The sequence below is a fragment of the Panthera onca genome, chromosome B1 (genome assembly GCF_046562875.1).
Source record: "Panthera onca isolate mPanOnc1 chromosome B1, mPanOnc1 haplotype 2, whole genome shotgun sequence".
In the NCBI taxonomy this organism is placed as follows: Eukaryota; Metazoa; Chordata; class Mammalia; order Carnivora; family Felidae; genus Panthera; species Panthera onca.
The window spans coordinates 13,905,548-13,926,636 of record NC_138342.1 but is presented as its reverse complement, the minus strand read 5'-3'; the positions used below and the strand labels follow the sequence as shown (position 1 = coordinate 13,926,636).

At 34.0% G+C, this 21,089-nt stretch overlaps 1 protein-coding gene across 12 annotated transcripts in view; it reads left to right on the top strand.

Moving 5' to 3' along the window:
• Positions 1–21,089, top strand: part of LCORL (ligand dependent nuclear receptor corepressor like) — a 167,683-nt gene that overhangs the window by 62,214 nt on the left and 84,380 nt on the right. For 8 of the 12 annotated variants that reach the window (XM_060655360.3, XM_060655348.3, XM_060655349.3 and 5 more), the window contains exons 3-4: positions 1,360–1,439; positions 2,318–2,447. In XM_060655360.3, the coding sequence (XP_060511343.1) occupies positions 1,360–1,439; positions 2,318–2,447 (210 nt within the window). Of the gene's footprint in view, positions 1–1,359; positions 1,440–2,317; positions 2,448–3,885; positions 3,929–21,089 lie in introns of those variants that run through there. The other 4 variants (XM_060655353.3, XM_060655352.3, XM_060655354.3 and 1 more) reach the window with 2 other exon arrangements.

Sequence of the window (21,089 nt, the reverse complement as noted above, 5' to 3'; positions counted from 1 at the left end):
TTGATAGTAACTAGCCTTTGCATGGTGTTTTAGAGTTTATAAAATATTTTCACATTTTTTCATGTGATCCACAAGTTAGGTAGTGGGATCCTTACTTTACAGATGTGAAAATTAAAACAAAAATGTTGTGACTTGACAAGGTTACAACCAGTAAGTTCCATTACAGATTTTTGGAGACTTTAAATCCAGTTATCTTTACATTGCCCTGTACTGGGTTTCATGCTCCCATTTCCTACCATTTCTAAGTTTAGATAAATAATAGGAATATTTCTGGACCACTGTTAAAACCTAAGGGAGCTATCACTATACACTTCATACTCCATCACATCATACTATCTTCTACTCTGATTTGTGTATCTGGATTGATGTAAAAATTGCTTAAAGGCTGATCCTCACTCTTATTTATTTATTATTATTCCAACAAAGGTAAGCTTATTTTCTGTGTAGTTTAGTAGAAACATGTATTCAACTTCATTATGTATTTCAAAAGTATGAGGGAAAATTACTGTGGTATACCCCAGTGCTTTTCAAATTAGTACCAGGGTAACTGCCTCAGGTGATAATGGTTTCATATATTTGAGGTTCTGTGTAAAAATTTATTTGGGAAAAGAGATGGAGAGTTTTACTGCAAGAAGAAACTTTGAAAAATCACTGTCTATACCAAGTATAGTTAGGATGGCAATGATATTCTATCTTCATAAAATTTCTTCATTATAAATGTTTGTTTCACACAAACTTTGTATTATAATAGTTGACTTATATGAAACATTCTTGTGAAAAAAAAATGTTTTGTGTTGAATAATATAACATGTTTACCTGCCTTCTACTCTAACTCTTGCAGCAACACCTTTAAACAATGTAATAAAAATCAGATCTCTTTAGCTATGGATTTCTGTTTTTTTGGACAGCATTCCATTTTCTCAAATCTGTGGGCTTTTCTGGTGCTTTACTCCATTTTCTCTGTTTTATGTTGCTTTCATGATGTGCAAAATTTATTTATTTTGCCCCCATATCTCCCTGTTTTGATTTCTTTCATAGTGAAAATTAAAAATTAATAGGTAATGATAAATTGAATCTTTTAGAAGGTTAGATGATACTTAAGACCCTATTGTTAGAAAATTAATTTATAACCAGCTCATTGTTCTTGATACTTTGTCCCATAATAGTGCAAATTACTCTCCTTACAGCCTTCTCTGTTTATTTCTTTCTAGAGGTCATCACTTTAATTTCAAAGTTAGGCCTTCTCCCTTTACTATTAGTAGTTAGTTTTTTTATATGAGCCATTGCTGTGGAGAGTGGTAATTTTATTTGTTTTAATAAAGTTAGTATACTTAATGAATATTTTTCCCTCTTTTAAAGACTGTGAACCAGAAGAGCTGACTGACTGGTCTATGGATGAAAAATGTTCATTTTGTAATCTACAGAGAGAAGCAGTCAGTGTAAGTTTTAGTGCTATGAAATTATTTCTAAACTAATTGCACAATTGTAACACAATTTTTTTAACTGAATTTTTTTCTGAAAATTGGTGATTTACAGTGGAAATTTAAATACTTGATTTTGGTAATGTGAAGAATATTTTAAAGTCTAACATTTAGCTTAACTTGCAGGTGAAATCACAAAACACTCATCTTTTTTGCTTATTTCACATTTCTTCCTTATAGCTCCCTGACTCATGAAGTTCAGTTTAGACCTGTTTTGTATTTAGGTAGATGACAGTGAGTTTAGAGGCCTAGTTTGATTTGAGACCACCCTGTAGTCTTTCTTAGGAATCTGTAGCTGGAGGATAATGCGGTACTACTTTTTAGCCTTTTACTCTCTTGAAGTCTTTTGGATATCACAGTTATTTCCTGTGTAAATGATTAAATATTTAGTGTCTAATATAAACAGGGCATAAACTAGACAAGCAGCATCTTCTTGTATGGTGGAAAGTCCTAATTCTTTACTGTTGTGAGAAAGGCTGAAAAGAAATGACAACTTGAGAACCTGTACCCATTTTGGTCAGATTAGTGGGTAAACATACCTGCTTTGTTGTTACAACTCTCATTATTGGCATTGCTATCTAATGAATTTATTTAGCAATATATTTTATCTACTCTGCTCCCCCCTCCATTTTTGACTGTAGTTTTGCCAAAAAATAAGGCTAATTTGGTATCAAAGCTAAATTTCTTTTCTCCTGACTCCTGTCCCAAATTTTATGTTCTCTCTATATAATTTGATAGAATAAATGAACATTTAGAGAATATTTTTTTGCAATTTTTAATGGAATTTCATGTATAATAAAAAGTGATTTTTTTATGTTGTTTTCTTATAATTTTAGGATTGTATACCATCTCTTGATTCTTCACAGTCAACACCAACAGAGGAACTATCATCTCAGGGCCAGTCCAACACTGAAAAGATTGAATGCCAAGCAGAAAATTACCTAAATGCACTCTTTCGAAAGAAAGGTAATATTGGTATACTTTGTCATTTAAAATTTGCAGTAGAGGTCTAAAATGTTTGCAGTTTTCTCACACGCAAGTTTTTTTTGTCAGTCTTTACTCCATTTTTGATTATTTCTTTTTTTATCTTTAGTTTTTCTTCATATTAGGACATTAGAATTCTTAGTTACTGTAGGGCTAGTCTTCTATTAGCCATTCCTTTTCTCCACTTTTTCCTCAAATCTGTCCCTGACACTATCAGATATTTTCCTCATCTACTGTAGGCAGACAGGAAATGTTTTTATGCTTCTGGTCTTTATTTTGTTGCTGTTCTCAAGACTTCAAAAGTTCTTTCATGTTCAATAAGTGATGGATATATTATACTGTAAAGCTGTCTTTAGAAATCTAACAGTTAAGTCATTTATCAGCCAGATTGGAATATTTTTGCTGGCTTGGGATTTCAGTGTTTCTTTGGTAGCTTGAATATGCTTACTTGACCTTAAATGTCAAATGTTCTTTTTCATTCACCTGTCTAAACTATTTAAACCAAATTAGGCTCGTTTCACTTGTTACCTTACTTGATACACATGTATCAGAGAAAAATATAGAAATATAGAACATTCCATTTTTTTTTCCTGGCAATTTCTGCAGTAGTAGAGTGTCTTAATTTTTACCACATAGATCTTTGGAGTGAGTCATGATACAGGGGGAATGTAAGATGGGAAGGGTTATCATTCTGCCTCCCACTTTCCAGAGACTGAGAAAAACATTATTGTATTTCATCTAGGTGTTGACCCCTGCTTTACTCCACTTTGAAATTAGGTTAACATCAGATACTGTTCTATTAAGTTGATAACTTTTAGATTTTAATCAATAATGTTGAAAATAGTCTTCACCTTTGAGCAAGGAGGCTTTTGTTTAGTCCTCAGTGTTATGAGTTTTATGTGTTGAAATATGAGAATTCTTTTATTAGAAGAATCATTAGTATATTAAAAGACCTAAAGTTAAGAACTGTATATTTTTTTTAAGTGCAGGAGACTGAAAATATTTTCCTGTATGTTACTAAAGTGCTTAGTGTTGAGAAATCGGCATTGTCTTTAAAAAAACATTATTTTTTTTAGAAATTTTCTATTTGAACCATATTAATATTTTACATGCTTTCCTTAAGAAGTTTATAACATATTAATTTAAAAAATTTTATTCTGCCAGTGTACTTATACTTACAAGAATTATGTTATCAGACTTATATCACTAATAGAGCTGGAGGAAATGTACACATTTACATACATGCACACGGTTTCACCTTAGAACTCTTTACTCAGTCTTCTTTTCCTTGAGTAATTTATAATGGTAGTCGCTGGAATTATCAATAGTTATGACCTATAATTTTTGATAGTATGGAGTAACCTGTGCTCCATTGCCCTATTAAGAGTAATCAGTAAACACTTGGTACTATTTCAGCTGATTCAAGCATCTGGGTCTTCAAGAGGTCTCCTACCAATGGTTGGGTGAGTGTTCATGGATATTTAGTGACCTCTCCATTTGAGGTGAATCTTGGCTTTCTTCCCAATCTTTGAAGGATTGCAAAGTTTTTAAATGAAAGATTCTTATTAGTATTTTTGCTTTGACTTCAGGTCGTATCTTTGTTAATTCCTTTATTTGTAGTCCAACATGATTTTCCAGGTTTAATTAAACATAAGGACTTTCCTACCCATTTACTTGGTTTTGTTTTTGTTCTTTATTTTTTAATTTTCTTTGAATAAAATCATTTTAGAGGTTTCCAATATGGTCTGGATTAGGATAAGGCCAGAAGATAATAATAGTATCTTTAAGTGATGATAACATCTCTGTTTATTTAATTCCACTGTTAACCCTACTTGAAAATAAAAGGCATAAACATGTTTTTAAAGATAAGAAACACTTCTGAGCCTTTGGAGTAATAAATAAAATGTTGATAAAGCATATTGTTGGTGGAGCTTTTATTTGATTCCTGAAAATTTCCCAAACTCAGCCATTTTCAGGAATTCTGGATATTAGTAACATTAATGTTACTGATACTCAACAGATACTGATCTTTTGCTTAGTTTGAGGAATATATGCATGTTAATCATCTTGCCAAAACGTAAAGAAATCTTTTAATAGCTTTATTATAGCTTGTTTATTATTTTTCCTAACTGTGGTTTTAGGGACGAAGATAGTGATAAGTATAAACTGTTATTAAGAACCCACTACACAGGGTAATGAGATGGTTGATGTCATCAGTTATGATTGAGCACTGAAACCTTTTTATGCCTTAATCTCGTTTAATCTGAAAACAATGTTAAGAGATAGGTACTGTTATCATTTTAACAGGTAGAGACAGTGAAACACAGAGAAGTTAAGTAATGTGTCTTTTAGTCCTATTACAAACATTTGAATCCTCAGGAAGTTAAAAAAAAAAAAAAAAAAAGAAAGTTAAAAAGTGTTCTGTGTGAGGAGCACCTAGATTCTTTTATATACTAAGTAGGAAGACTTTCCTATTCTATACTTATTAGCCAGCTAGGATTAGAGCTATTTTAATTGAATTAGGCAGACTAGAGAGGACTATGAGAAATGCTATATTTCTTCTACACTTCAATTTTCCCTTTTATGAACCATGGACACTTTCAGCGATTAGTTTCCTTGTAGTGTTTAATAATAGATTAGAGGAAACTTAAATACTAAATAGTTTGGCAAATCCCCCATAATTAGAAGCTAGTCAAAAATACTTTTTCAGAGTTGAATAAATGGGGGGGGGGGAGGGTATATTACTACAGAGATGAACTTTTAACTAGCTTTGAATATTATTCAGAAATTTTTCAAAATTTTTCAAAATAGAATTCCTTCCAGAGGTTTACCCTAAAATTGTCTATAGTGTTAAAATAGAATGAAAGCTCCATGAAAGCAGGCACTTTTTTTTTGTTAATTGCAGTATCCTCAGTATTTAGAACAATACTTATTACATCTGTCTTCAGGAAATACTTGTTGAACTTATGAATGCGTACTAATAAACTGTCCAGGTATCTTCCAGTTTCACTACCTATTCTAATATTACTACTTATTTGATTTGAAGAAAGAAATTAATTAGTATGTATATATAGTTTACCTTTCCCTACTCTGTACTTAAGTTTGTTACTGTGTATAGTTTGAGTATCAGTTTGTTTTGAAGTGTGTAGAAACATAGCCATGTAGATATAAAATGCCTTTTCCAAAGTATCCCCATCAGATATAAACTAAATTATTTTTACTTTTTGCTTCGCATTCTCAGATTACCTGAAGCAGTGTAAGTCACCAGCTTATGATTCAGGAAGATGTCTCATCTTTTATTTTTAAATTAAAGAAGGTTACTTGACTAAATTGGAAAGATAGTAGTTGAATGAATCATACTGCTAAATATATGATAAAATGAAATCTTTCTTCATCAAAATACAATATGTTTCACCTGCTTTATCTTTTATCCACACACATATTAGCATTCATGCAACTACTATTCTGGTTTTTTTGTTTTCAGAGACCTTTCCTAATATATTTGATGCAGTTAGTTGAAAGCTGATATTAACCAACCCTTTCCCCTTAAATTAATTGGTAGCCAGGTTTTATATAAAGTCTTTCAGCCTTTTCTGAACTCAGATCCTTTTCCTTTTAAACTCTTAATTTTTAAATCTTATATCAAGAAATAAATATTAATATGGCTTGCTAAACAATTGGTTATGACTGTTAATAAAGCATTTGATTTCTTCTAAGAAATCTTTTAGATTGCTTTTCTCTAAATGCAGGCATCCATGAGTGACTGTGTAAATTTGACCTGATACATTCATGCCCAGAGTTTCTTACACAAATATGCCTTTGTGAGATCATTGTGGGTCATACATCGAATTTCTCCTATATGGGTTGCCATTTGGAACTTTCCGGAAACTGTGTATTAGTGCCATAAAATAACTCACATACTGTTATGGGCCACGTTCAAAGGTGTTTATGAAAATATTTTTCTTGTTTTGTCATAATCTGGAAGATATGAATGAAATTCTAAGAAAATACACTTAAAATTAGAACTGGATTTAAGATTTTTGCCTTCTGATAAAATCACTTTTCTACTTGCAATACCATCCATTACAGGAATTAAAGGCCAACTGTCAGGTCACTCATTATCATCTGCATTCTTATCTCCTTTTGTCTTTTTTATCCTCAGATTCGAGTCAGTTATCCCTTTACAAGCACCCATATTTCTACTTTGTCTTTTGAAACTTGTGGTCTTTAATCAGCAAAAATCTCCTGTGTCCTCAGGCTCTTCCTCTTAATGTTCCCTTTATTTTATTGTTGTCACTCAGATCTGCATATTCGTAAGAGATGCTTTTGTAGCCCTCCCCTTACTGGCTGTTTTTAATTTCTTGCTTTATGTAATATAGGATGATACCATTGGCAGGTAACCTCTAATATCTTTATAGCTGCTTTCCCATCATTTATTCACCCTCCTCACTCAAAACCCTGAGCTCCTTTGAAGCACATGACAGCAAACTATTCCATCTATATTATCATGTTGTGGACCTCTACCAACCTATTCACTTTATTCCTCCCAAATGTTATTCCCATCACAATTCTTAGTGACTTCAAATTCTATGTAGGTGATATATTCAACACTCTGGACACTCTGGACCTCTTCATTTCCAATGATCTTTTCCTCCATTCCCCTCCAGCCGTCTTTCTCCATGACCATTCCTAGACCTTTGCCGCCTCTCAAATCTAATTTCAGCCATCTCTTTCTGTGACTACAACTTCATTCCAGTACTCATCCTACTCCCCCATTTTTTTAACCTCATTACAATTTCCAGTCTATTGACCACACCAATTTTCAACTCTTCATTGTCTCCTCGACATGACTTCACTTCTCCTAGATGTGGCAGAAGTGAAGCTGCATAGCTCTGATAGTGTGCTTAATAATCACTGTGATCATCTTTCATATAAAAATCTTAACTCCGTTAATTCTCTCTTCCTGTGTCATATTTGCTTATTAGAACCTTATCTGTGTTTTAGTCCCATTCCTCATATATTACACACTTGCCCTGACCAGCTAAACTTGGCTAGAGTAAAACACCCAATTATGTTGACTTTATAAGTCTTGCCTAATCAGTTTCCTCTCTTTCAAGTAGTTATTTTCTCTTTTTCGTCAGCTCTCCAACAACTAAAAAGTTACTTTTTATTTTTGTAGCACAATTACATTCTAACATATATAATTTACTTCTTCCTTTATTTACTATGTATTGTCTTTCTTCTGCTGGAATATAAGCACCATGAAGAATTGGATTTTGTACTTCTGTTGACTAATATATCTCAAGCATCTGACACACAGATATTTAGTAAATATTTATTATCTGTACTTTTACTGTCTTCACTTCTCAATTCCCCTTTTCTTTTTAACCTGTCCCAATTGGACTTTCTTTCCTACTACTTCACTAATTGTTTTATCAGTTTCCTTGGTAATTCCATCTTGTATTATTCAGAGGGAAGCTATCAGTTCTCATCTTACTTAACCTTTCAGCATCGTTTGACAGAGTTGATCACTTCCTTATTCTGATTTCTAGGAAATTATATTCCAGATAATTTTTTCCATATACTGTAGTTTTATGAATGAGAAAATCTAGTGTAAAAATCACCTAAATTATAGGCCAGGCCTACCATATGAGCTTGCCTGTCTGTCTCATTTAATATGATCTATATTCTGTTTTAAAGAATTTCCTGGTCCCCATAGTACTTCAGAACCTCATTCTTTCTGAATTTCTCTTACTCACCAACATACAAGGAGTCTAGGATTCTAGTAGAGGGTTTTTTCAAATACCATACTTGTGAAATGTGATAAATTAGTTTGTAAATTGCCATCTTGCCATTTTTAGCTTACATAAATTTGAACTGTCAGTTACAGTTTACTATTTGCTGTTGGCTAGTTGTGCATAATCCACAACCTTCTCAGACTGTTTTATAAAGGTTATCAATTAATAATATTGATTTTTTAGTAATAACTAGTAGTTATCCCCTGCCTTTTCCATATGGATTTATATTTTGTGTGTGTGTGTGTGTGTGTGTGTGTGTGTGTGTGTGTGTGTGTGAGTTTTCCTCCTTAAAATGTTTTGAGTGAAGTCTTTAAACTGTTTCTATATTTAATGGAAGGGACCAAAGCATAAGTTCACAATTGAACAGATAGGAATTCAAATCTGTCCCACCATATATTATGTGATTCTGACAAACTGCTAACCCTTTTTGTGACTTAAGTTTTCTCATCTGCAGAAGAGGCACAATAATTATAGATATTTATACTCTGTTGTCTGTCCTCATCCACCAAAAATGTAGTTTTGTTAAAATAGAAGATAATGGTTAAGGTTTTAATGTTTTAATCATGTGTGTTCAGTTGTAGCTTCTGGTGGAAAAAAGAATATGGGCTATGGAGTCAAACCTAAATGTGTTGCTTGCAGTTTTTTTCCATTAAATTAGCTATGATATTGGGCAAGTTATTTAACTTGGTGATACCATATCATTGTGAATTATATCATTAATATAATGTAGATGAAACATCTAGCTTAGTACCATATTATAATAGGTATTCAGTGAAAAGTAACTCCATGGTGGATTGTACTAATTTTTGTTGCTTTTGTTGTATGAGAAAGCTAGGCACTGGCATCTAAATGGCCTGCTCTTGTCATAGTAAGGCATAGTAGGTAAAATGTTGGGTTTTGGATTAGACCAAGAGTCTAGTCCTGGCTGATATATTCAGCCTTGTGTGACCTTGGGCAAACTTTTTAACTCTTTAAGACTTGTTTCCATTTCTATAGGATGGGAATAATTCTAGCTTTCTCAAGAGGATTATTGTGATGATTAGAAGAGTTAATGTATCCAAACCCACCAGGTTGTATGCATTAATTATGTGCAGTTTTTATATACCAGTTATACCTCAATAAGTTGAGGAGGAAGAGATAATGCATGTAAGCACTCAGTAATCTACAACTGCTGCTACTTTTATTTATTATCATTATCATCAATTACCTGGAATGACAATAAATCAACAAAGGGAGACCATTGAGAGTTTAGCTGCCACATTAAATCATCTGATTATTAAGAGTGTGGTCTTTAGGATTCCATGAATTAATAAGTAACATCAAGATGTAAGGTAGCATACAGTCTTAAAAGTGAGTAGTAATGCTTCAAAACTGTCAGCAGCAAATAGTATTCTTTGGATGTTTTGAGGGAGTAGAATTGTCCGCTAATAGGATACAAATTGCAAATTTGTATTGCAAATTACAGTATTGTGTTTGTTTTGTACAAATAAAAAGTCACTTTTGTGCATCAGTTTCTTAGTTAATAAAATGGAAAACTTTTTGCTAAGATGTGTTGGTATATATTCTTAGCCTATGTAACATTCAGGAAGTAAAACAAAACATAAAGAAATACTGGAAAAAATTATTTTGCAGACATTTATGTCAATCAACCACGTGGAACACTTTGAGGGAAAATTTCAGCATAGTTTGCAAAGTTGGCCAATTCTGGTAGCTATTTTTCTAATTCCTTCCATGTTCTGAACGCTCAGAGAACCAAAACTAATTTTAAAATATTAACTTAATAAAGTGAAAATCCTATATCAATATATTTGTGCAACGAAAGGACACATTTTCTGAAGCAAAATATAAAATATTTGGGGACTATTACGTTAGATTACTTTTTACTTCTTTAGATATGAGTAATTGAGAGTATACCTTTTTTTGAAGGGGGACATTGCAGGGAGGGACAGAGAGAATTTCAAGCAGGCTCCACACCTGGCACAGAGTCTGACGCAGGGCTAAGTCTCATGACCATGAGATCTTGAGCTGAGCTGAAATGAAGAGTTGGACATTTAACTGCTTAACTGACTAAGCCACTCAGGTGCCCCTTTAACTAGAAATGTTAAAATGCTTTCATGTGTATTTAAGAAAATTTATGTTTTATTTAAGCCAGTAAGGTATTAAAGTGGCTTGCCTAGAGTTACTTCTGTTGTGAACATACTAAATGAGGCTGCCAGTGTTTCTGATGAATAACTGGAACCCCGATGCTAACCAAATATGCTAGCGAATCTGATCATATAACTCTAATTATCTGGTAGTGTTTGAACTCCAAAGCCTTTTGGGTATGCTATGGCCTACTGGCTCTTTGCAATTTTCTTTGCAATTACCTCATTCCTTCAACTTAAAACAATCTAGAGTTCTACAAACCATCTGTGAGCCCATATTAGATGCTAATTTTTTGTGTGTGTGAGTCTTTATCCATATTTGTTTTCCTAAAAACATACTTATTGTTCTGACAATACTGATTGAGGTTGTTTCTAAAAGAAATACCCTCTCTTTAGTGGAGTAGTGCTCAGTGCTTACCTAGACTAGGTATGTTTATGTAGCTCTGACATCCTCATTTCTTATAGTTATTGGAGTTCAGAGTTGCAGGCCTCACACGTCTATAAGGTATAGAGATAAAACTGTGGTGGACTATTAATAGTGTTCCATCATTATTGCTGAGTATTTTGTTAGAGCAAAAAAAATAATTATCATTATGTAGCAGTGCTATAGAACAGAGCTTTCTAAAATCATTTCTGCATGAAGACGGGTTAAATAAGATGATCCACTGGAGTACAGGAATTCTATTTACATCAATATATGTACTTAATGAAATGAAACTTCTGCAATAAAAGGAACCAAAGATCCTTGGAGAAGTGGTTGCTTCCATTGCTGGGACTGAGAAAATATAAAATGAGTTTGGAACATTTTGTGGTACCAGAAAGTAAAAAAGTGCTCAGAAGAGGATAGGAATATATTGGGTGGGACACAGGAGGCAACCTGAAAGAGTTTGGAGGCCAAAACTGGAACAATTTGAGCAAAAAGATAAATAACAATATAATTCATAGAAATTCAGCAGACACCAACTTGACCCAGGCGATCAAGGGTTAATATCACCAGTAACAAAACATATCGAGTCTTAATGGTGCACTGATCTGATGCACTGAAAAAGGCACATTACTTCTGTCGTAGATTGCCAAAAATGCATAACTTGGAATTAATCATGAAAAAGCTTCACATATATTAAGGAACGTTCTTCCAAATAACTGACCAGAACTCCTCCAAGATGCCAGGATCATGAAAGACAAGGGAAGACTAGGGAACTTTAACTGATTAGAGCAAACAACTAAGTGCATTGTGGAATCTTGGATTGGATTCTGGAACAGAGGAAGAATGTTAGTGGAAAACTGATGAATTCAAATACAGTCTATGGTTTAGTTAATAGTATTATGCCAATGTTAATTTCTAGGTATTGCTAGTTGGTTATATAGGATGTTAACATTAGGAAAGAGGTGAAAGAAGAATATATAGGAACTCTGTGTGTACTGCTTTTGAAACTTATGTAGTCTAAAGTTACTTCAAAATTTAAAGTATTTTTAAAAGCATAATAAAAATAAAAGTTAATATTTACTATCTTTGACATATGGACTGACAGTGGCACCCTTACTTGGTCTTTATATCAGAAGACTCTTGTCATATAAGGGTGACCTAGTATCCTGGGAGAGAAGAGTGAGAGTCCAGTTTCTCATCCAAGGAGGAGTTGAAAATGGCGCCCTCATTCTTCGGTTTGCATTTTGAGTGATATATTTCAGTGCGTTGTGATATATTATAGTTTATATAGCCTAGCTAAATGAATTTATATACTCTGCTATGTAGTTTTATCTGAATTAAGTCAAAAAACAGATACGTGGCCTTACAATATTCTATCATTGATGAACCTTCCTCCAAGTATATGCTGTCCTTTGAGATGCTTAGCTCAGAATAAGAATGCTACTGTGTAATTTATAAATATTTTTTTTTAATATTTATTTATTTTTGAGAGAGAGAAAGTAGAGTGCAAGAGAGTGTGAGCCGGGAAGGGGCAGAGAGAGAAGGAGACACAGAATCTGAAGCAGGCTCCAAGCTCTGAGCTGTCAGCACAGAGCCTGACATGGGGCTTGAACCCATGAACTGTGAGATCATGACCTGAGCCAAAGTCGGATGCCTAACCAACTGAGCCACCCAGGCACCCCATAAAAAATATACATATTTTAAAGGTGCATTCTCAGTTTTGTTAATTGGTGAAGTTAAGGGGCGCCTGGGTGGCGCAGTCGGTTGAGCCTCCGACTTCAGCCAGGTCACGATCTCGCGGTCCGTGAGTTCGAGCCCCGCGTCGGGCTCTGGGCTGATGGCTCGGAGCCTGGAGCCTGTTTCCGATTCTGTGTCTCCCTCTCTCTCTGCCCCTCCCCCTTTCATGCTCTGTCTCTCTCTGTCCCAAAAATAAATAAAAAACATTGAAAAAAAAATTAAAAAAAAAAAAAATTGGTGAAGTTAAACGTTCAACAAAATTTGAAAACTCTGCTCTGAAGATACATTTTAGAGATTGATTATTCCCAAATCCAGAATTGGTGGGCTGATTTACAAGAATATTTAATAGCTAGAAGATCTAATAGGGAAAGTTGTAGTCACAGGGGAGTTGGACTTCTGTTTTAAGAAGGCTAGGAGGTTCACAAATACGGTGGTCAGTTCATGGTGTTAAAGATGCAAAAATACTGGGAGCAGATGGATAGGGAGAGGCAAAATGATTTAGGACTAAAAGGTGATATCATGTCCGTATCCTTTTTAAAAAAAAATTTTTTTAATGTTTATTTTTCAGAGAGAGAGAGAGAGAAAGTTAGAGCATAAGTGGGGGAGGGGCAGAGAGAGAGAGAGAGAGACAGAATCCAAAGCAGGTTCCAGGCTCTGAACTGTCAGCACAGAGCCTGAGACAGGACTTGAACCCACGAAACAGGAGATCATGACCTGAGCTGAACGAAGTCAGACACTCAACCAGCGTTGACTGAGCCACCCAGTAGCTACATTAAGCTGTGTGGTAGGCCATGGCTTTTACTAAAATCTCAAGTGGGCTGTTAGAAATGAAACTTGCAAGTATAAGTGGGGTGCAGCAAGAGTTTCCTTTTATGATAATGATGTGGATTCTTAAAATCAGATGGTTCTATCCTCCTTCCTACCTACCCCACCGCCTAAAAACCCTAAAATGTTATGAGGGAAAGATCATATGGTTCTATGTCTCTGTGTTCCTCTGATCTGGTGGATTCCTCATTCTACATGGACGATTGAGACCATTAAATCTGTGGAATAAAAACAAGCTTCAGGAAACCCAGGTCTATTCATTTCATCTTTTGATTTTGTTTTTATCTTTTATAATGCATGTTTAGTAGAGACACAGTAAACCAAATTGAAAGCAGTTTAAACACATAGTGTTTAATGTTTAAGTCTTTATTCTTGGGGTACCTGGGTGGCTCAGTCAGTTAAGCATCTGACTTTGGCTCAGGTCATGATCTCAGGATTTGTGAGTTTGAGCCCCGCATCGGGCTCTCTGTTGTCAGCACAGAGCCAGTTTTGGATCCTCTGTCCCCATCTTTCTTTGCCTCTCCCCTGCTTTCTCACTCCCCAAAATAAATATTCTTTATTCTTCTTTTCTTTCCTCCTCTGAGCCAACTAGCTTATAAGACTTGGCGAAAAAAGAAAAAAAAACCATTTTTCCTCTAATAATTTCCTTAAGTGACTGTTCAGTAGCCTTTTGTGTAAGGTGTGTGAGAGTAAAGGAATATTCTCTCCTTATTTTTCTATCTCCTGTAAATTAAAAAAAAAAAAAAAACAAACAAACAGATCATCTTATCACCAAATTGTTCATGCAGTCCTTACTCCCTTTAAAGAGTGAAGAGTCATTTATTTATGAAATTTATTGAATTACCTTGTGTGTGGGACCATGGTAGATCACTGAAAAGGTAAATGAATAAGACACGGTGCTCAGTCTCAAGGAGGACACTGGCATGTTGTAATGGGGTAAGTGGAGATAAAATAGAGTAGTTCATGTGCTCTTGGCTCACATGTCATCTTTAACCTCTTGTACTCTACTCAGGGATACTGAGGTGGAAGATCAAATGAATCTCAAGATACTCCTCCAAGAATATATATTCTTTACATTGTGTCCTTCCATATTGGATTGCTAACACCTAGTGAGCAGAAAATATGTGTTCTTTCTCACGATCTCTTTTATTACCCTGTGCCAGATGATCTTAGTTATTAGTCTTGATAATTGATTTTTAATAACTTCTAACAAAGAAAGATGATCTTCGGTTAAAATATGGCTCTGTGCCTCTGTAGCTATTCCATTATTCTCTAGATAGTGTTTTTTTTTAATAGTTTTTAATAGTAATTTATTTGAATTTTGTTTAGAGTCTCATTCCACTTAAAATAAAAGATAATAAAGTAAAAAAAGCAATATTTGGGAGGGTCTTTTATGGCTCAAAATCAATAGACACGAAAGAGCAATAGTATTAGTCTTGCTAGTTGAGCATTAAGCCTCACTCCTCAGTTTACCTTTCTGTTTGTAAATGAATATTAGATACTCTACATGACCTGTCCAGATCATGTCCAGAAAAAATACATTTAAATCCTATAGTAGGCCCCATAGTAGTCCTTATCAAACTTTACTGTCTTAGAATAGTTTTTACAACCTTATTTTAGCTACACTCTATTGTAAAGTATTAGATTTTCTTTGATAGGGAGTCTGCTTTTTAATAATTTTACTTTGCTGGTTGTTTCTATTTGTCTTCTGTGTGTTCTCAGGAATGCCCCAGCTTTAACAGATCTAAAGCCTTGTTTGAAAAATGAATGAGTGAATGAATGATGAATGAATGAATGAATAAAAGCTTGTCTAGAGGGGTGCCTGGCTGGCTTAGTCACTAAAGCATGTGACTCTTGTTCTTGGGGTTGTGAGTTCGAGCCCCATGTCAGGCCTAGAGATTCCTTTAAAAAAAAATAAATAAAAGCTTATCTGGAGATGTTGGTATTTTCTCTGGGTGCCACATTAGAGAGTTCTACAAGTGGTTATATTTACAAACACTTGTGCCATTCCCAGCCATAATTCTTCCGCAGCAGCCTCTGGACAGTGACTTCTAAGCTCTGTTGTACGTGGCTATGGAGGAATAAGGTATTACCTAAACAAGTACTTTATTGGGTTAGAGATTGATACTACTTAATAGCAAGTACCATAGCTGCTGAGAGGCAGAAAAAAAAGCAACCTATCATGAGAAATGAGTCAGCATTCCAAATAATTTCTCATCAATTTTTTACTACAATACAGACTATTATGTCAAGAAATATGAGCATTAAGATAATGTACCTAGAATAGCTTGTGTGACTGCATCCCTATAAGAAGAAAATGGTTTACCCCTCCTGTTCAGTATCATAATGAAATGTTTCATATCCCTAGGGTAGCAGTTAGGCCAGCTGAAAAGACTTATGACATTATTATTCATCTGTTCTGACCCTGGCTTGCATGATAGAATTTATCAGTAGATTTTGTGAGAAACGGAAGCTGGATGAAGCAGGATGGGAGTGGATTGTCTGGTACATAGAATGATTATTGTATTGGCAGTCTGTGGTTATGGTGGTTTATCAGGTGATTCCTAATGGGGATATATATTTTAAAATTAGTTTAAATACAGTTATGATTTATTTTACTCAAAATATTCAGAAACCTCCGAACCTTTTCTACCTTACTTTGCTTAACATACCATTCTCTGATCTTTCTTATTCTACTTCACAATTGTAAGAAATGAAGCAGAAGCTGTGGGTACAAGATTTTTTCGCTGCACGTTAAAAATAGCATTTGCTATTTTGCTACTATAATTTCCATGATACCATCTCATCAAGGTTTTATGTCTCTTTAATTTTACTTCCTAACTCAGAGGTTCTTAACCTGGGATACTCCTCTAAAAGTTCATGGATAAGATTTCATGAAAAAAAAAAAATGACGTCTTTATTTTCACTAACTCCTACCTGAAATTAAATATTTCCTTCAAATATAAATGTTGACAACAAACAACAGTAGTAGTAATAATACCTGTTCCAGGAATTAAAATAATAGCTATTTTGTGTCATATAAATTATTGTTTATAATTCTCACTACTTTGAAATTATGGTAGATATTAGATTTACTACTAAATCTTATATTTTAATGTATTAAGAAAAACATATATAACAATATTTCAATGTAAACATTTTTTGACAGTTATAATTTCATTATAGTTGGTTTCTTTTATAATCTTATATATTTGTGCTTTAAAAAATTTTTTTTAACATTTATTTATTTTTGAGAGAAAGAGACAGAACATGAGGGGGAGAGGGACTGAGAGAGGGGGAGACACAGAATTGGAAGCAGGCTCCAGGCTTTGAGCTGTCAGCACAGAGCCGGCTGTGGGTCTCGAACTTACAAACCGTGAGATCATGACCTGAGCTGAAGTCAGTCAACTGACTGAGCCACCCAGGTGCCCCTATATTTGTGCTTTTAAAACATGATTGAGAAGGATCCCGTAATTGTTCCTTTTTTTTTTTTTTTTTTAAATTACATTTGAGAACCAGAGTGTGAGTGGAGGAGGGGCAGAGACAGCCCGACAGAGGATCCAAAGCAGGCTCCGCTTTGTCCCATGCAGGGCTGGCCTCATGCAGGGCCGAACTCAGGAACTGTAAGATCATGACCTGAGCCGAAGTCGGAGGCTCAAATGACTGAGCCACCCAGGCTCCCCGAGGATCCCATAGTTTTGACCACATTGCTGAAGGAATCCTTGAAAAAAAAAAAAAAAAAAAGAGTTAAGAATTGTCTCCCTTACTATTTGATCTTCATGCTGTCCTTCGAATGTTACACCTTAAAGACTGTGTCCTTATAATTTATATATTCACACATATGTATATTTATAAACCTATACATATCTCTTTTTTACCCTTCCATATCTCATCCCCTTTTCCAGTGTCACATTTAACCTCTGTTTAGATGAGCCATAGCCCCTGTCTAGCTTCCATGCTATTTTCTAGACATTGTCATGTATATATTTGGGAAGAATTTTAAGTTCAGTGAATCTAAACTAATATTCCTTGTTAAACCTTCTATTTTTCCTATGTTTCCCATTTTTAGTGCCATTGACACCTTCCCAGTCACTCAGGATTAAAGTGCAAGAATCATTTTTGATTCTTTGTTCTTTCTTATTACCTCATCTGAAAGGAGTTATTAATAAGTAGCTAGGGATTCTTAATAAGGCTGCTATGAATGTTACTGTTATACTGTTTGAAGAGCTGTTTTATTTCTCTTGGGAAAATACACAGGAGTAGAATTGCTAGATCATAATGTCATGTATATTTTAAAATACATTGAAAACTTTTTTTTTTTAACGTTTATTTATTTTTGAGACAGAGAGAGACACAGCATGAACAGGGGAGGGTCAGAGAGAGGGAGACACAGAATCTGAAACAGGCTCCAGGCTCTGAGCTGTCAGCACAGAGCCCGATGCAGGGCTTTAACTCATGGACCGCGAGATCAAGACCTGAGCCCAAGTCGGCCGCTTAACAGACTGAGCCACCCAGGTGCCCCAAAATACATTGAAAACTTTTATGCCATTCTCCAAAATTAGTCAGTTTACAGACTCAGAAATGCATAAGAATTCTAGTTACTCCAGATCCCTGTTAGCAATGATTGTTACCAGTCTTTGTAACTAGCTAATCTAGTAGGTGTGAAATGGTATCTCATTTTGTTTTAAATCGCATTTCCCTGATAACTATGAGTTATCAGGGAATGATGTTGAGTGCCTTTTCAAGTTCTTATAGGCAGTTTGTATATTTTCTTTTGTTAAAAGATCTATTTAAGTCGTTTGCCCATTTTTTGTTTGGGTTATTTACTCTCTATTATTGATTTGTACATATTCTTAAACATTCTGGATACAAGTCATTTATCAGGTCATTAGTGATGTCTTGTGTTTGACTAGTGCTTTAACCTTGTTGAAGTGCCTTTGTATCTACTAATCCATCCAGCCTTGTGAGGTTGAAGACATAGTTTTAATCTTCCATGTGGGAGCTAAAGAAACTAGACAGATGAAAGTAAGCTTAAGACTAAGAAAATAAAAAGGGGAATCTCTGAAAAGTTGAGAGAGGCTTAGCAACTTTACTTATTTCATGTGGGCTATACCATCTATCGTGCATTTTAAATGTTTTGTGTAATAAATTAAGCCTTAAACACATTTATGAAATGAAATGAAATTATTATATTTACAGTGTCATTATTAGGTGTATAAAAAGTATTAATTTGTAATATCCAGTATTGTTTTGTAATTTCTAGGGATGGAAATTTGAAGTTTTAAGATGAAAGCCTGTTTTTTAGTCCTGTCATATAAAAATATATAACCTCATTTGAAGATGATATTAAAATTTTAATGTGTGGCAAATTTGTAAATGTGAAACCCAGGTCAGAGGACTCTCCTGGCTGCTTCTATGCTTTATTATAAGACTAGACCAGACTTTGTTTCACTTTGTCAGTCTTTAGTTCTTTTTCTTATTTGAGAAGTATATAGCTAGGCTTATCAATGGATAAATTGAAAATTAATATAGCAACCTAGAAATTTCCTTTTTATATGTCTTAGCTATACCTTTTAATGGAGTGGGCAAGAGTGTGTGCTGCTGTTTGTCCTCTGGTCTTATAAGTATAATACTTGTTAATATCTTTTCCTGGAGAATGATTAGGAAAGGGAGGGGAAATCTAAGTCTGTGAGGTTTTCCCATTTATTGCTTCTATCGCAAGAGATTTTAGCTAAAGCAAGGATGAAATCATTAATGAAAATCAGGTGTTGTTTTTTTTTTAATCTGAGAGATTTGGTTAACCATGTTCTTAAATTCTCTTACAAATTCTTAAACGGTTAGATATATTAATACTAATCTTTATATTGAGTAATTATCTTTTCTTGATAATACAGTGCAGTGATGCCAGAAGATAACATTCCATTGTTAATAGATGCTCCTTTTTAAATATTTTTTCCTAGTTGTTTGGTATAGTATGGATGCTAGAGCTTGTTGAAGTATATGTAGTAGTGGAAGTGTGTTACAACATGCTAGGAAAACAGTTGCAGTAGAGTGTTGGGAAAATTTGAAAAACTTTAAAATGATTAGAATATTATCCCACAGCATTGTTAATTTGGCATTAAGAAATACATGTGAGGAATAGAGACCCAACCTAAAACAAGGATGAATACCTCTGAATTGTTTAAGGAGATTGAAAGGGTATCACATATTTAGAAATTGTTTAACCCTATATGTAAATTATATATGATTATAAAATTTATATAATGAATTATGAGATTATTATAAAATAATGTAAATTGACCCATGCATACTGAGCATGTTGATTTATAACATATTTGTTCAGTTTAATCTACTTAATGTATTGTCTATACTTCTGCACATGGTAATTAGGAACCTTCTATAATATTGCATGTGAAGGGAGGTTTGGAGTTGAGGGGAAACTACAGTCTTCTTCTCTAATTAAACTAAATATTACCCTAAGAATAATAGAGACATTTCGGTGACTATAACTCCTGAGACTTGGTGGGATAGAATTAGAAACACGTGCACAAAAAGGAAAGGGATGGATTTTTTTCTTCCCCATCTTCTTATAAAATAGATTTTCTTTATTTGAACCCCCAGGAATTGAATAAATTCAGATAAATTTTCAAATAAATTTCTCTCTATTGAAGACTCAGAATCAAATAAGTTCAAATAACTGCAACCTGAACTTGCTCTTTAATTTCAAGAACCAAATAAATTTGAATAAGGAGTGATACTTGTATTTACTGTTTTTATAAGTAAGACGATGTGGTTAGGTAAAGAGTACAGTTTGGAAGATTAGGAAACTGTAGTTCTAAAGCCTGCCACTGTCTCTTGATTTGATCTTTCTGGATTTTCATTTCCTTCTCTATAAAATTATGAGGTTGGATTAGATTTTTGTCTCTCAGCCTGATGGAGACTGAAGTCTAATGGTCCTGAAAGTTGGTAAAAGTCATATATTTACTTGTAATAAGATTGTAAGCCAAACAGAAGTCTCCTTTATATTTGATTCAAGTTGATACTACTGTTTCTTCATAAAATTTGTCAGAAAATACAATTTATTGACATGGCTTTGAATTAAATTAGAGAATTAATATAAAAGATTGAGAGTCACTATGCTACATATTGTCCAAGGTATATTTCCCAAGATGTAGGTGACGATAGTTTACTCTTATAAGATTAACACATTTATTCTGGAAAAATCAGAGGTGCATCAGTGTCCATAATTTTGTATTCACTGGTAATGTTTAGTAGACTTTCACAGGATTCACTTCCAAGATTGGTTTTCAGTTACTGTGTACTCAGACTTAATCTCATTCTATAGTTCCACAGCTGCAGTTAAACTATAGTTCCACAGCTGCAGTTAAACTGTGTTCCAAAAACTATTGATTGATTTGATTGGAACACTGAGTAATATTTTTTTTCTTGGAAATAAATGTTAAACAGTAATTCTCCAGTGTAGAGAAGACCATATTGGTAATTAAAATATAGTGTACTTCTTTATGTTACCATTTTAGCCACATGCTGCCATCGTTGATAATTTGGTTTCTGAAAATTGAATTCTAAATTTGGAAAAATAAGAATATATTTTACTATTGTATCCAGATAATTATTTGATTCCTTCTTACCCTCTATCTCTTCTCTCCTATCCCCACCAAAGTAGCAGTGGTTC